General features: G+C 35.4%; 1 protein-coding gene across 1 annotated transcript; it reads left to right on the top strand.

Moving 5' to 3' along the window:
- Positions 1-863: 863 nt before the first annotated feature.
- LOC139515113 (uncharacterized) lies at positions 864-2,582 on the top strand. The gene has a single exon (XM_071304675.1). The coding sequence runs from the start codon at positions 864-866 to the stop codon at positions 2,580-2,582; it is 1,719 nt and encodes a 572-aa protein (XP_071160776.1).
- The last annotated feature ends 15,724 nt before the right edge of the window (positions 2,583-18,306 follow it).

The following is an 18,306-nucleotide window of genomic DNA, read 5'->3' as shown; positions in this document are numbered from 1 at the left end:
TCAGTACTGTCATGACTGTCTTTGCTCATTAAAAAGACTTAACAAATTTAAATATATACACTGTTGCATTTTGGGGGAGGAGTGGAGGTTGGGTAGTTTATGTTTGAATCTTTCATAGATCAGGATCATGCACAGCTAAGGTGTGCATTAACTACCTCAGATATACTGCAAAGTTCAAATGTACTCTTAACTAATCCTAGACTTTGAAAGGGGTGTAATTCCATAAAATAAAAATAAACAGCTGCGCCATGAGCGCATGTTACGCCCGTCGCTTTTTTAAAGAATAAAAAAAGTTTAATAATTTCTCAATGTCATTTCACAAATTCATGAAAAACTAATGGGAGGTTATGTTAATAGATATAAACCTGGCGTCACCAAAGTTTCATAACTGCTCAAAGCATTGTCTGAAAACTGTAATATTGTTATGCCGGCTCCCCGTAGTTATTCAGTGTTATTTTTAATATGCATGTTCGTTGTTGTTATGATCCCTGATCATAAGTTGGTTATCGAATGTGTTTGATAAGTCAGGAAAGGCTTAGTCTTGTACATATAAAACTATTAATTTGTATGATTTAAACCTGTGTATTATTGTTTTTGAGACAGATAACGTTTATTCTCGTACTGTTGGAAAATTAAAGTAGGCCATAGATTTTTATTTACACGAAGGACAATGGTGTAGGACTGAAACTGGTCTACCACAAGGGTCAGTTATTTCACCAATACTTTTTAATATCTTTGTAATTGACCTTTTTGAAAAAGTAAAGGCGGGAAAATGCAAATTTGCTGATGACAGTACCTTTTGGAATACTGGTAACGATTTAGAGGAAATAAGATTAAAAACTCAAGATGAATTAAATACAATCATGAATTGGAGCAAAAAATGGAGAATAAATATTAATACAAATAAAACAGAATACTGTATTTTTTCAAGAAATAAAAAGCATCCAGGAACAGTAAACCTTGTGTTAGGAAACCAACCAATTAAATACAATCCTAATCCAAAATTATTAGGAGTTACATTGGATGAAAAACTTACCTTTAGTGAACATATCAACATCATAGAAAAAAAAGCTGGAAAATCACTCGGAATATTAAGAGAAATAAAAGGAATAGGTAACATAAAAACTAAATTTCTTATTCAAGTCTACAATAGTATTATAGGTTCCATTTTTCTTTACGCAAGCTGTATTTGGCAAACAGGGAAAGAAGAACACTTAAAAAAATTAAATGCCATCCAAAGAAAGGGCTTATCTATTTGTCTAGGAGTTTCTGCAACAGCCAGTTTAGAAGTCTTACAAGTTATGGCAGGAGTTTTGCCATTAGATCTTAGAAGAGAAGAAATGGCTATTAGAGATATTGCAAGACTAAATTCTTATTCAACCAAAATTCCTATCAGAAACAAAATAGATGAATGGAAAAACAAAGAAACAGTGGACAAGTTCATATCACCTTTAGGCTTAATGTTACAACAAGCAAAAAACATGAAAGAAGAAACAGATATCAGTATTGATGACATAGAACCAGAATATCAATTTCAAGGTCTACAAGCATCAAAATCTCCACCAGAATATTGGCGTACTCTTGGTTCCTCAAAAAACAGAACTAAAGAACAAGAAATCACAGGAAAAAATTTAATATTAAACAAACTTAACACAGTATCTCCATCAACAGTTGTTGCTTTTACAGACGGTTCTTGCCAATCCAACCCAGGACCTTGTGGAGCAGGTGCAATTGTAATCTTCAACAATAAAGAAATTGAACTTAAACAACCAGTTTCAAAAAGGGGTTCAATTCTTTTGGCAGAGCTGGTTGCAATAAAATTAGTATTAGATTATGTAAACAGAATTGAAAACAAAACATTAATTGAAGAAGTAAAAATATTTTCGGACAGTCAAACAGCAATTGGAATTTTAACATTAAATTGGAAAATTGAAAACAACAGATCCACTTCACATGAAATTATTTCCCTTATTAAATGTATCCAAAAACACCATGGAATAAGAATTAATTTTGATTGGACCCCAGGACATGCAGATGTTAGAGGAAATGAAATAGCTGATAAACTAGCTAAAGAGGCAGCTAAAGAGGCAAATCAAATTCAGAAAGAAGCCCATATTACAGTAACTAAACAAGATATTAAAACAGCAGCAAGAATTTTAGTAAATAAAAAGTGGCAACATAGATGGGATAATAGTGATACAGGAAGATTTTATTATAACTTTCATCAGACTGTCAGCAATAAATCGACATTTAATTATCCAGATCACAAAACAGCAAAAATTATTAGAAATTTAAGATCCGGATACTACCTAAAAAATTATCAAAACAAAATCAATCAAAATATAGACCCAAAGTGTGAATGCGGTCAATTAGAAACTGTGGAACATTATTTACTATTTTGTGAAAATTATGAAGAGGCAAGACAGAAACTTATACATGAGATATACTTCAACACAGGATCGTTACATATTGATTTGGAACTTTTATTGTCAATAGAAAAAAACGACAATGTTTCCGTCTCTAATGAAACACTAATGCGATTGTTGGGTGACTTTATTTGCGAGTCGCGCCGGTTTGATTAATGTAATGTTAGATTTTTTCTTTATTTTTTTTCTTCTTTCTTTTCCTTTAAATTTTCATGTTAATTAATAAATGTAAATATATTTTTTAATTTTTGGAAAAATATGTTAAGCACAGTTGCCACCTAATAGTATATATTTTAAAGTACAAGTGAGTTGTTTACCAGAGTGACATATAAATACACGCGAGATTTAAATAATTACAAGGGAGACAATCCAGTGTCAACAGCGACACCTACAGAATACAGAATACAGAATTATTTACGGCTATAAATAATAATAATATGGTGATTCTTGTTGGCATAATTTTACATCTTATAATTCTTTATGTTTGGGTTTCTTTTGTGTATGATTGCTAATTTCTCGGAACAGTTAGAGACTGTAAATAACTCTCGTTCCGATTTTTAATGTTTGTCACCGATTTAGGTGACACTTACATGTTCGATGTGTATTGGTTGGAATGCTCGTTTCTTGTTGACTATCGATTGCTATATACAGTAGTTTGTATCTGTTTGAATCCATTACAAACGTTTTCCAAGCTTTTAGTTGCATTTTAAATACATAAATTATATTTGTTCATGAAGAACATGGCATTGTTTACTATTTTGTCACCGTTAAGGGAATTTCCCTAAGAAGAGTGATGGCTTGTGATTGGGCGTCTCTATATAAGCTCAATTCTCATTGGTCAATTAAGAATATAAATACGTGTGGTTGACTGCGTCAATGGAGATAGCTCAAACTTGTGGAAAGAGTCGTATCAAATAGAAAGATAAACTAAATACAAATATGTCGGATGTAATGAATTTAAAAGTTAGTATTGTGAAATATATTATAGGATTATAATTATATTAAAGGTGACGGTGACAAATATCAGTCCCGGTGATTAAATCTCGGTGACGGTGACTATAGCTGTAGGTGACGGTGACGGTGACTATACTTGTGGGTGACGGTGACTAAATATTTTTGTCACCAGATTCGGAGATTCAGATGTGTATATTATAAATTAATGAAAATATAACCGTGGCTATTGAGATAGTATTAAATATAAATAGTTATAATTGAAAAACACATATGTTATGTTTTTAAGAATATAACAGTTTGAAGAAGATCAAGCCTTTTGATGTTGTGTAGTAAAAGTAATTATAACTATGATTGAAACCTTTGTATAAAGGATTTGTGTTAAAGAAAAGCTATACATATTTATAGCTTATGAGCAGTATTCACCCACGTGAATAGTTGTAAGACCAACCATACCCGGGGGCACTGACCAGTGACAGCACCAAGAGTCCAGACTTGTTCCAGTAATTTATCTCATTAATAAAATGTTAAACTTTATAAATATTCTATTTCATTTTAATAATACTCATGAAATCATGACAAGAATAGTACATTAATACACCTCTATTGGTATATAATTCCTTCGTCCTATTTCGGGTTTAGATCGGTGGTTTAAATTAAGACACCTTTCTCGACCTCTAATAGATTCCTTTTTATGTAACCCTGTTATCTCTGGTGACCGACTCTAACGCCAGAGAGGCAGCGTAACAATTGGTGGCAGCGGTGGGATACCACTCTCAATATATTAGAGTCTATTGTTTGAATATCAAAATCCAAAGTTGTTGAAAAAAAAAATAGAAATGGACGATTCAAATATCGTTACGTTCGGTCCCAATACTGGGAATAGAAATGAAGTAAATGAAACACTATCGAATGAAGTGATAGCTTCTAGTAGTGAAAATAATGTAACAGCAGATAGAAGGCTTGCTGACGCTAAAGTTGAAATGAAATTCATGGTAGATAAATGTCTTTCAGATTTTTCTGAGAAAATGGACAGTATGTTGGCAAAATTTGACCATCATTTAACAAATAAAACCACTCCTATTTTGGGAAGGGGTATGATAGTTCGTCTATAAGTGCGAGTGGAGAAGCCAAACATAATAAACAAGATTTAAATAATAGCCATTTCACTGAGAACATCAGAGCTAAACCTGAAATAAAATGTAAAATTAAACCTCAGCTGTATGACGGATCAGACGATCTAGAAGAGTACCTCACACAATTTTATCTTTTGGCAGAACTTAATGATTGGGACTTAAGGTCTAAAGCCTGATTGTTGGCAAGTAGTCTAACAGGTAGCGCTCGTGCTCTGTTAAATGAAATGACAGAAGGTGAAAGGCATGACTTTGAATGTTTAGTGACAATGCTTAAAAGCAGGTTTGGTTCTATAAATCGCTCAGAAGTTTTTAGAGCTGAGCTACAGACTAGAGTTAGATTAAGGAACGAAAGTTTGCCTGAACTGGCACAGGCAATTAAAAAACTTACAAGGCGAGCATACCCTGGTACTTCCCCTATTGTCAGGGATACCCTTGCGCTTGATTACTTTATTGACGCTATAACGGAAACTGACATTCGTCTAAGGTTGAGAGAAGTAGGTCAAAAAACAATATATGAAGCTGAAAAAATTGCTGTTCGTCTTGAAGCTTTAAGACTAGCAGACAGACAAAAAGGGCGATCAGTGAGAACTGCTGATGCATGTGACACTGATGATAGTAAAATGGCGAGTGAAATAAAAGAAATCAAATTAGGCATACGAAATCTACAAAATGATGTAGGGGCCATGAGGAAAAATAATACGTCTAATGGTCAACGTTATAACAATAATAACAATAACGGTTCACGTCAGCAAAGAGGAGCAAATAATTTTGGAAATAGAAATAACAACCAAAATTATAACAGCTCGGAAAACTACCAAGCGTCGAGTGCGGGGGTCGCGGCTCGACCACGATAAAAAGACCCAACACAGTTATTTCAAATGTTTCTTGGGGGAAAGATAATGGATATTTTGTAGTTGCTAGTATAAATTCTATGTCTGTAAATATGTTGGTTGATTCTGGGGCAAACGTCTCCATTTTGAGAAAAGATTTCTTTGATAGCCTTGCACTTGAGGATAGACCTCAAGTCATGCCAGTCAGAATGAATTTATTAACAGCTACTGGAGAAGTTTCAGAGATTATTGGAAAAGTTAATTTAGAAATAAAATTAGGAAAACATGTTTTCAAACACGAATTTTTGTTGGCTGAAATCAAAGATATGGCTATACTTGGTATGGACTTTTTGATGACTAATAGTATTGATGTTCTTTTTAGCAAAGGTTGCCTGAGAATTAAGGATGAGTTTATAACCTGTTTTACAAATAAAGGTGATAGCTCATGTTGTCGAATCTCAATTGCGGAAACAGTTGATATTCCGCCTGATAGTGAAATGATAATAAAAGGAGTGCCATGTGGCCCCGTTATATTTCATGAAGTAGGTATTGTGGAGACAAACAGGTCGTTTATTGAGAAAACTGGTTTATTGTTAGCCAGAGTAGTAGTTCAGCCAAATTCAAATATCATACCTTTAAGGGTTGCTAATTTTAGCTCAGAGCCGGTCAAGGTTTATAAAAATACAATTGTGGGTACTTTTGAACCTGTTGACTTAGAAACGTATGAAGTGAGCACTGTAAGTAGGGTCAATTGTGCAGATAGTAACACTAAAGTAGACATTCCTGATCATTTAAAGGGTGTATTTGAGAAAAGTTCCAAAGATTTGGATAAAATTGAAGTCAAAAAGTTAAGGGAGTTTTTATGTTCTTATCAAGATGTTTTTTTCAAAATCTCCATCTGATATTGGTCATACTGAACTCGTTAACCATAAAATAAATACGGGCAATGCAAAACCCATCAAACTTAAACCATATAGACTTCCTTTGGCAAAGAGAGAGGTTGCAGAGAAAGAGATACAAGACATGGCATCAAGGGGCATTATAGAACCTTCAAGTAGTGCTTGGTGTTCCCCGGTGGTCATGGTTACGAAAAAGAAAGACCAGAGCATTCGATTCTGTATAGATTTTAGGAAAATTAATGATATTACTGAAAAAGATAGCCAACCGATCCCTCGTATAGAGGACACTCTGGATGCTTTAAGCGGCAGTAAGTGGTTCTCAACTCTGGACATGCGCAGTGGTTACTGGCAATGTGGTTTAGATGAGAAGGATCGGGAGAAAACAGCTTTTGCAATACCTGGTAGTGGTTTATGGCAATTTAAAGTGCTATGTTTTGGACTATGTGGGGCTCCCGCGACTTTTGAGCGGTTGGTCGAGAAAATATTTTCTGGTTTAACTTGGAGAATCTGCTTAGTGTATCTCGATGACATTATTGTGTTCTCAAAAACTTTTGATGAGCATCTCAAAGATTTAAGTGAAGTTTGTGATAGATTAAGATCAGCTAACTTAAAATTACATCCTAAGAAGTGCTTCCTTCTTCAAAAAGAAGTTACCTTTTTAGGACATAAAGTTAGTCACGAAGGGATAAGTACTGACGATGAAAAAATTAAGGCCGTGCAAGATTGGCCCACTCCCAAGAATGTAAAAGATGTACGTAGCTTTATCGGACTTTGTTCATATTATCGTCGATTTGTAGAAAATTTCTCTACCATTGCAAAGCCCCTACATCAATTAACCGAGAAGTGTAAGAAATTTGAATGTTCAGAAGCTTGTAATTGCTCATTTGAGCATCTGAAAAAGTTGTTAATATCTGCACCTATTTTAGGGTATCCAATTAATGATGGTGGCTTTATTCTTGATACAGATGCTAGCAATGTAGGAATGGGGGCTTTTTTTTTTTTTTTTTATCTCAAATCCAAGATGGGGTAGAACGAGTGATTGGCTATTTTAGTAAAATTTTTCGAAAAGTGAAAGAAACTATTGTGTCACCAGAAAAGAATTGCTTGCTATCGTCCGTGCAGTTAAAAATTTTCATCACTATCTTTATGGTCGATCTTTTACTGTTCGTACAGATCACGGGTCTCTTCAATGGTTAGTAAATTTTAAAAATCCAGAGGGTCAGCTTGCCCGCTGGTTGGAAACACTTGGTGCATATGATTTTCAAATTATACATCGCCCTGGTCGCATTCATTCGAATGCTGATGCCTTGAGTCGTAGACCCTGTCCAGATGATTGTTCGTATTGCTCGAAAGTTGAGGATAAATTTTCAAATGTGGGTTTAGGAGAGGTTGAAATAAATAACGAGGTTTCAACCAAAGAAGTGGTAGTAAAGTCAGTTGTGGTTGATGATACGAATACTTTAACAGGCGCCGTTAAAGTTGAAGGTAATCAACGTATAGAGACTAGTAAGAAACCTAAAGTAGCACAACTATATGCTAGTTATAGGTCAGACGATTTAAATGCTTCTAAATCCTGTACAAAACATGAAAATGAAAGGGTGAACATATCTGATAAAGTGAAGGATGAAAGTGGATTTGTTTCAAAGGCATCACATGACGCTCGCAAATCAAGTAGTTCTCACACTTTTAATGTTCCCAATTTGAAAAGATCCGAGAAAAAAAAAGGGAAAAGAGGATTTGCAGGAGAAACATCAGTTGATGTTTGCAAATCAAAGACCCATGAACACGTTATTAACCAACGGGTAGGAGTAGTTAAAACTCGAAGTATGAAACCTAATCCTTTGGATCAACAAAAACCGAGCTCGTCATCTCCGATGCACGATGAACAATATGTTGAGATGGATTTTGATTTAGAAAATGAACAAGAAAATGACCCGGTACTAAAGATAATTAGGGATTGGCTAGTAAAAAATTTGAAACCCATTTGGTCGGAAATATCAAAATTCAGTCCGATTATCAAATACTTCTGGAATAGAATTGAGTCATTTGAGATAAGAGACGGTATTCTATGTCGAAAATGGGAAAGTGAAAAAGGTGACAATGTCACCTGGCAAAAAGTAATTCCAGAAAATTTGAAAGAAGGTGTGCTCAAGCAGTTACACAATAGTGTCACTGGTGGTCATTTATGTATTAAGAAAACCTTAAGTAAGGTTAGACAAAGATTCTTTTGGTTTGGAGTACGAAAGTATATTGAGAATTGGTGTAACAAATGTGATGTATGTGCTTCACGAAAGCGACCAAATAGAAAACCAAAAGCACCTATGAGACAATACAATGTCGGTGCTCCTCTAGAAAGGGTTGCTATGGACATAATGGGGCCTTTGCCTAGGTTAATTCAGGGAAATAATTATTTACTCGTTATTGGTGATTACTTCACTAAGTTTGTGCATGCCATTCCACTAAAATCTCAGGAAGCAAAGGTTGTAGCTCGAGCATTAGTAGACAATTTTATCTCAATCTTTGGAGTTCCCTTACAAATACATACGGACCAAGGGGCTAATTTCGAGTCCCATTTGTTTAAAGAACTTTGCAAACTGATAGACATTGACAAGACTAGAACCACGGTTATGAGACCCCAGTCTGATGGAATGGCTGAAAGGTTTATGAGAACCCTGGAAAATATGTTGTCTTCATTTTTATCGAACCACCAAAAGGATTGGGACACATTTGTGCCCATTCTAATGATGGCATATCGATCAGCTGAACACGAAAGTACGGGTGTGTCACCTTGTAAAATGATGTATGGACGTGAAATCAATCTACCGGTAGATTTATTGTTTGGTAAATCTCCTGACAGTCCTAAAAGCTCTATTTCTGACTTTGTAAATGATCTTGAACATACACTGTTGACGGTTCATGAATTTGCAAGAACCAATTTAAATGTGGCTAGTGATGTTATGAAGAGAAACTATGATCATAACATTCACTTAAAGCTGTTCAATCCTGGTGATCCAGTCTGGTATTACCAATATCAACGGAAGGTTGGTGTAAATCCAAAATTTCAGAGGCCTTGGCATGGTCCATTTGTTGTTACCCATCGACTGAATGACGTCTTATATAGAATTCAGCTGGGTCCAAGAATGAACCCGAAAGTGGTTCACCATGATAAACTCAAACCTTATTTGGGAGATCATGGTTCAATCTGGTTTTCATAGTTGATAATTATCAAATTCAGTTGAACTTTGATCTACTGGTCATAGTTGTATTGTATGCATGTTGGTTATTTTTTTTTTGTACATATGATTAAAATATTGAATGAATATAGGTATGACCTTTATTGCTAATTAAATTAGTTTGTACTACTCTTTGTATACGTTGTTGAGTGGTAAAAATATAAATTATTATAATGATAAGTCCATAATTATGTAATCCTCTCTTATGATTGTTATTTTATTCTTTTATAGAGTAAATGGATGTGTGTTATCTGTGAAGATATGACCTTTGATAAGAGGTGGTTCCTGGAGAGACATATTCTAGAAAGGCATTCAGACTTTGCCTGGAAGTGTCCAGAATGTAAGAAATTATTCCAAAGACGGAATTCAAACCATGGGTGCAAAACTCTAGAAAGCCAGATGATATGCTTCCAGAGCAGCTCCGGACTTAGAGGAAAAGAGGCAGAAGAAGATCTAGAAAAATTTAAAACTGAGGAAATGCCGAAGAAAATCAAGTTATTGGATGGTAAAGGGAATGAGATTGAACTGGCACCCAGACGTAATAGGTATGCCAAATCAGAGATGGGTGAAACCAGCTACAGAAGCACTGGTAGTAATAAAGGAGTTGAGTTTAAGAAGAGAGGAAGCTCATTGAAGGAAACGTCAAGAAAAAGAACAGATAGATCTGATATAGAAGACAAAGAAAATAACAACATCTCCGGGCCAACTCCTGCAAAGATTTGTAAACCAGCAGAGACGAAAGAACAAAGGCTGAAGAAAATTAAAGACGTGCTACAAGATCTGATGAGTGAGAATGGGGAAACCATAACCATTTCTGTAGAACCAGAGGCAGATAAAGTAGAAGAAGATACTAGTAGTCAAATATTAGAGGAAGGAGTCGAGCTACATGTATCAGAAACCGAGGTGAACACGTTAGAAAAAGCAGATAACTATCACAAGAGTTCCTCTTCCTCAACAGCATCATCAGGATCGTCGTCTAGCTCGTCTAACTCCTCAAGAACAGCAAAGAAACCAACTCTAGATAGTAGACCACAAAATACAGAGAACGTAGTAGTAGAACCTGTTGAGACTATAATTGAGCCAATCAGGAATGTTTAGTTTTCCGCTCAAACAGAATTGGTGGAGACCTTCCTGCAGTCCCTACAGGACACGCAAGAGAACACCCTTACCCTAAATGTTGGAGGAATGAAGATAGAAACCAGTAAAAACACACTCAGAGCAGATCCTTCATGTGTATTCGCATTAATGCTACAACCGTTAAGTCCATTCCGACCTTCAACCAATGTATATTTCTTTGACCGCGATCCAGCTCACTTTAAGATAATTCTTAATTATTTGAGAAACAATTGCAATGTCGAAAAAAGATACCTACCTAGAGAACACATCTATCTGTATGAGTTATTGCAGGAGGCGAAGTTTTACAAACTGTCAGGGCTTGTTACAACCGTTCAGGGGAGATTGAATGACTTATGTGCATGCAGACTCAGTAGTTTCTGAACTTTTTTGTTGAATTTGATGTAGTTTGATGTTTGTTGCTAATATGTTTAGTAAAATTTATCTTGGGAACGAAATAACATCTTTGTTGTTAAATCACACATAGTTACCTCATTTTGGAAGATAGTATAGCTACTTTAATGAGTTTTTCCTAAACCGTATAAATAGGCTCACCAAGCTCATATATTTGGGGACCAAATCCTTAAGGAAGGGGGCAATGTTATGCCGGCTCCCCGTAGTTATTCAGTGTTATTTTTAATATGCATGTTCGTTGTTGTTATGATCCCTGATCATAAGTTGGTTATCGAATGTGTTTGATAAGTCAAGAAAGGCTTAGTCTTGTACATATAAAACTATTAATTTGTATGATTTAAACCTGTGTATTATTGTTTTTGAGACAGATAACGTTTATTCTCGTACTGTTGGAAAATGAAAGTAGGCCATAGATTTTTATTTACGGCTATAAATAATAATAATATGGTGATTCTTGTTGGCATAATTTTACATCTTATAATTCTTCATGTTTGGGTTTCTTTTGTGTATGATTCCTAATTTCTCGGAACAGTTAGAGACTGTAAAAAACTCTCGTTCCGATTTTTAATGTTTGTCACCGATTTAGGTGACACTTACATGTTCGATGTGTATTGGTTGGAATGCTCGTTTCTTGTTGACTATCGATTGCTATATACAGTAGTTTGTATCTGTTTGAATCCATTACAAACGTTTTCCAAGCTTTTAGTTGCATTTTAAATACATAAATTATATTTGTTCGTGAAGAACATGGCATTGTTTACTATTTTGTCACCGTTAAGGGAATTTCCCTAAGAAGAGTGATGGCTTGTGATTGGGCGTCTCTGTATAAGCTCAATTCTCATTGGTCAATTTAGAATATAAATACGTGTGGTTGGCTGCGTCAAGGGAGATAGCTCAAACTTGTGGAAAGAGTCGTATCAAATAGAAAGATAAACTAAATACAAGTATGTCGGATGTAATGAATTTAAAAGTTAGTATTGTGAAATATATTATAGGATTATAATTATATTAAAGGTGACGGTGACAAATATCAGTCCCGGTGATTAAATCTCGGTGACGGTGACTATAGCTGTAGGTGACGGTGACTATAGCTGTAGGTGACGGTGACTATATCTGTCGGTGACGGTGACTATACTTGTGGGTGACGGTGACTAAATATTTTTGTCACCAGATTCGGAGATTCAGATGTGTATATTATAAATTAATGAAAATATAACCGTGGCTATTGAGATAGTATTAAATATAAATAGTTATAATTGAAAAACACATATGTTATGTTTTTAATATAACAGTTTGAGGAAGATCAAGCCTTTTGATCTTGTGTAGTAAAAGTAATTATAACTATGATTGAAACCTTTGTATAAAGGATTTGTGTTAAAGAAAAGCTATACATATTTATAGCTTATGAGCAGTATTCACCCACGTGAATAGTTGTAAGACCAACCATACCCGGGGGGCACTGACCAGTGACAGCACCGAGAGTCCAGACTTGTTCCAGTATTTTATCTCATTAATAAAATGTTAAACTTTATAAATATTCTATTTCATTTTAATAATACTCATGAAATCATGACAAGAATAGTACATTAATACACCTCTATTGGTATATAATTCCTTCGTCCTATTTCGGGTTTAGATCGGTGGTTTAAATTAAGACACCTTTCTCGACCTCTAATAGATTCCTTTTTATGTAACCCTGTTATCTCTGGTGACCGACTCTAACGCCAGAGAGGCAGCGTAACAATTGGTGGCAGCGGTGGGATACCACTCTCAATATATTAGAGTCTATTGTTTGTATATCAAAATCCAAAGTTGTTGAAAAAAAATATAGAAATGGACGATTCAAATATCGTTACGTTCGGTCCCAATACTGGGAATAGAAATGAAGTAAATGAAACACTATCGAATGAAGTGATAGCTTCTAGTAGTGAAAATAATGTAACAGCAGATAGAAGGCTTGCTGACGCTAAAGTTGAAATGAAATTCATGGTAGATAAATGTCTTTCAGATTTTTCTGAGAAAATGGACAGTATGTTGGCAAAATTTGACCATCATTTAACAAATAAAACCACTCCTATTTTGGGAAGGGGGTATGATAGTTCGTCTATAAGTGCGAGTGGAGAAGCCAAACATAATAAACAAGATTTAAATAATAGCCATTTCACTGAGAACATCAGAGCTAAACCTGAAATAAAATGTAAAATTAAACCTCAGCTGTATGACGGATCAGACGATCTAGAAGAGTACCTCACACAATTTTATCTTTTGGCAGAACTTAATGATTGGGACTTAAGGTCTAAAGCCTGATTGTTGGCAAGTAGTCTAACAGGTAGCGCTCGTGCTCTGTTAAATGAAATGACAGAAGGTGAAAGGCATGACTTTGAATGTTTAGTGACAATGCTTAAAAGCAGGTTTGGTTCTATAAATCGCTCAGAAGTTTTTAGAGCTGAGCTACAGACTAGAGTTAGATTAAGGAACGAAAGTTTGCCTGAACTGGCACAGGCAATTAAAAAACTTACAAGGCGAGCATACCCTGGTACTTCTCCTATTGTCAGGGATACCCTTGCGCTTGATTACTTTATTGACGCTATAACGGAAACTGACATTCGTCTAAGGTTGAGAGAAGTAGGTCCAAAAACAATATATGAAGCTGAAAAAATTTCTGTTCGTCTTGAAGCTTTAAGACTAGCAGACAGACAAAAAGGGCGATCAGTGAGAACTGCTGATGCATGTGACACTGATGATAGTAAAATGGCGAGTGAAATAAAAGAAATCAAATTAGGCATACGAAATCTACAAAATGATGTAGGGGCCATGAGGAAAAATAATACGTCTAATGGTCAACGTTATAACAATAATAACAATAACGGTTCACGTCAGCAAAGAGGAGCAAATAATTTTGGAAATAGAAATAACAACCAAAATTATAACAGCTCGGAAAACTACCAAGCGTCGAGTGCGGGGGTCGCGGCTCGACCACGATAAAAAAGACCCAACACAGTTATTTCAAATGTTTCTTGGGGGAAAGATAATGGATATTTTGTAGTTGCTAGTATAAATTCTATGTCTGTAAATATGTTGGTTGATTCTGGGGCAAGTGTCTCCATTTTGAGAAAAGATTTCTTTGATAGCCTTGCACTTGAGGATAGACCTCAAGTCATGCCAGTCAGAATGAATTTATTAACAGCTACTGGAGAAGTTTCAGAGATTATTGGAAAAGTTAATTTAGAAATAAAATTAGGAAAACATGTTTTCAAACACGAATTTTTGTTGGCTGAAATCAAAGATATGGCTATACTTGGTATGGACTTTTTGATGACTAATAGTATTGATGTTCTTTTTAGCAAAGGTTGCCTGAGAATTAAGGATGAGTTTATAACCTGTTTTACAAATAAAGGTGATAGCTCATGTTGTCGAATCTCAATTGCGGAAACAGTTGATATTCAGCCTGATAGTGAAATGATAATAAAAGGAGTGCCATGTGGCCCCGTTATATTTCATGAAGTAGGTATTGTGGAGACAAACAGGTCGTTTATTGAGAAAACTGGTTTATTGTTAGCCAGAGTAGTAGTTCAGCCAAATTCAAATATCATACCTTTAAGGGTTGCTAATTTTAGCTCAGAGCCGGTCAAGGTTTATAAAAATACAATTTTGGGTACTTTTGAACCTGTTGACTTAGAAACGTATGAAGTGAGCACTGTAAGTAGGGTCAATTGTGCAGATAGTAACACTTAAGTAGACATTCCTGATCATTTAAAGGGTGTATTTGAGAAAAGTTCCAAAGATTTGGATAAAATTGAAGGCAAAAAGTTAAGGGAGTTTTTATGTTCTTATCAAGATGTTTTTTTCAAAATCTCCATCTGATATTGGTCATACTGAACTCGTTAACCATAAAATAAATACGGGCAATGCAAAACCCATCAAACTTAAACCATATAGACTTCCTTTGGCAAAGAGAGAGGTTGCAGAGAAAGAGATACAAGACATGGCATCAAGGGGCATTATAGAACCTTCAAGTAGTGCTTGGTGTTCCCCGGTGGTCATGGTTACGAAAAAGAAAGACCAGAGCATTCGATTCTGTATAGATTTTAGGAGAATTAATGATATTACTGAAAAAGATAGCCAACCGATCCCTCGTATAGAGGACACTCTGGATGCTTTAAGCGGCAGTAAGTGGTTCTCAACTCTGGACATGCGCAGTGGTTACTGGCAATGTGGTTTAGATGAGAAGGATCGGGAGAAAACAGCTTTTGCAATACCTGGTAGTGGTTTATGGCAATTTAAAGTGCTATGTTTTGGACTATGTGGGGCTCCCGCGACTTTTGAGCGGTTGGTCGAGAAAATATTTTCTGGTTTAACTTGGAGAATCTGCTTAGTGTATCTCGATGACATTATTGTGTTCTCAAAAACTTTTGATGAGCATCTCAAAAATTTAAGTGAAGTTTGTGATAGATTAAGATCAGCTAACTTAAAATTACATCCTAAGAAGTGCTTCCTTCTTCAAAAAGAAGTTACCTTTTTAGGACATAAAGTTAGTCACGAAGGGATAAGTACTGACGATGAAAAAATTAAGGCCGTGCAAGATTGGCCCACTCCCAAGAATGTAAAAGATGTACGTAGCTTTATCGGACTTTGTTCATATTATCGTCGATTTGTAGAAAATTTCTCTACCATTGCAAAGCCCCTACATCAATTAACCGAGAAGTGTAAGAAATTTGAATGTTCAGAAGCTTGTAATTGCTCATTTGAGCATCTGAAAAAGTTGTTAATATCTGCACCTATTTTAGGGTATCCAATTAATGATGGTGGCTTTATTCTTGATACAGATGCTAGCAATGTAGGAATGGGGGCTTTTTTTTTTTTTATCTCAAATCCAAGATGGGGTAGAACGAGTGATTGGCTATTTTAGTAAAACTTTTTCGAAAAGTGAAAGAAACTATTGTGTCACCAGAAAAGAATTGCTTGCTATCGTCCGTGCAGTTAAAAATTTTCATCACTATCTTTATGGTCGATCTTTTACTGTTCGTACAGATCACGGGTCTCTTCAATGGTTAGTAAATTTTAAAAATCCAGAGGGTCAGCTTGCCCGCTGGTTGGAAACACTTGGTGCATATGATTTTCAAATTATACATCGCCCTGGTCGCATTCATTCGAATGCTGATGCCTTGAGTCGTAGACCCTGTCCAGATGATTGTTCGTATTGCTCGAAAGTTGAGGATAAATTTTCAAATGTGGGTTTAGGAGAGGTTGAAATAAATAACGAGGTTTCAACCAAAGAAGTGGTAGTAAAGTCAGTTGTGGTTGATGATACGAATACTTTAACAGGCGCCGTTAAAGTTGAAGGTAATCAACGTATAGAGACTAGTAAGAAACCTAAAGTAGCACAACTATATGCTAGTTATAGGTCAGACGATTTAAATGCTTCTAAATCCTGTACAAAACATGAAAATGAAAGGGTGAACATATCTGATAAAGTGAAGGATGAAAGTGGATTTGTTTCAAAGGCATCACATGACGCTCGCAAATCAAGTAGTTCTCACACTTTTAATGTTCCCAATTTGAAAAGATCCGAGAAAATAAAAGAGAAAAGAGGATTTGCAGGAGAAACATCAGTTGATGTTTGCAAATCAAAGACCCATGAAAACGTTATTAACCAACGGGTAGGAGTAGTTAAAACTCGAAGTATGAAACCTAATCCTTTGGATCAACAAAAACCGAGCTCGTCATCTCCGATGCACGATGAACAATATGTTGAGATGGATTTTGATTTAGAAAATGAACAAGAAAATGACCCGGTACTAAAGATAATTAGGGATTGGCTAGTAAAAAATTTGAAACCCATTTGGTCGGAAATATCAAAATTCAGTCCGATTATCAAATACTTCTGGAATAGAATTGAGTCATTTGAGATAAGAGACGGTATTCTATGTCGAAAATGGGAAAGTGAAAAAGGTGACAATGTCACCTGGCAAAAAGTAATTCCAGAAAATTTGAAAGAAGGTGTGCTCAAGCAGTTACACAATAGTGTCACTGGTGGTCATTTATGTATTAAGAAAACCTTAAGTAAGGTTAGACAAAGATTCTTTTGGTTTGGAGTACGAAAGTATATTGAGAATTGGTGTAACAAATGTGATGTATGTGCTTCACGAAAGCGACCAAATAGAAAACCAAAAGCACCTATGAGACAATACAATGTCGGTGCTCCTCTAGAAAGGGTTGCTATGGACATAATGGGGCCTTTGCCTAGGTCAATTCAGGGAAATAATTATTTACTCGTTATTGGTGATTACTTCACTAAGTTTGTGCATGCCATTCCACTAAAATCTCAGGAAGCAGAGGTTGTAGCTCGAGCATTAGTAGACAATTTTATCTCAATCTTTGGAGTTCCCTTACAAATACATACGGACCAAGGGGCTAATTTCGAGTCCCATTTGTTTAAAGAACTTTGCAAACTGATAGATATTGACAAGACTAGAACCACGGTTATGAGACCCCAGTCTGATGGAATGGCTGAAAGGTTTATGAGAACCCTGGAAAATATGTTGTCTTCATTTTTATCGAACCACCAAAAGGATTGGGACACATTTGTGCCCATTCTAATGATGGCATATCGATCAGCTGAACACGAAAGTACGGGTGTGTCACCTTGTAAAATGATGTATGGACGTGAAATCAATCTACCGGTAGATTTATTGTTTGGTAAATCTCCTGACAGTCCTAAAAGCTCTATTTCTGACTTTGTAAATGATCTTGAACATACACTGTTGACGGTTCATGAATTTGCAAGAACCAATTTAAATGTGGCTAGTGATGTTATGAAGAGAAACTATGATCATAACATTCACTTAAAGCTGTTCAATCCTGGTGATCCAGTCTGGTATTACCAATATCAACGGAAGGTTGGTGTAAATCCAAAATTTCAGAGGCCTTGGCATGGTCCATTTGTTGTTACCCATCGACTGAATAACGTCTTATATAGAATTCAGCTGGGTCCAAGAATGAACCCGAAAGTGGTTCACCATGATAAACTCAAACCTTATTTGGGAGATCATGGTCCAATCTGGTTTTCATAGTTGATAATTATCAAATTCAGTTGAACTTTGATCTACTGGTCATAGTTGTATTGTATTCATGTTGGTTTTTTTTTTTTTGTACATATGATTAAAATATTGAATGAATATAGGTATGACCTTTATTGCTAATTAAATTAGTTTGTACTACTCTTTGTATACGTTGTTGAGTGGTAAAAATATAAATTATTATAATGATAAGTCCATAATTATGTAATCCTCTCTTATGATTGT

This window comes from Mytilus edulis, chromosome 3 (genome assembly GCF_963676685.1).
Source record: "Mytilus edulis chromosome 3, xbMytEdul2.2, whole genome shotgun sequence".
NCBI lineage: Eukaryota > Metazoa > Mollusca > Bivalvia > Mytilida > Mytilidae > Mytilus > Mytilus edulis.
The sequence above is the reverse complement of the archived record's forward strand: the minus strand, read 5'-3'. Positions and strand labels throughout refer to the sequence as shown.

Coding starts and splice junctions, on each gene's coding strand:
- LOC139515113 (XM_071304675.1), top strand. CDS start 864: ATGAATTGGAGCAAAAAATGGAGAATAAATATTAATACAAATAAAACA.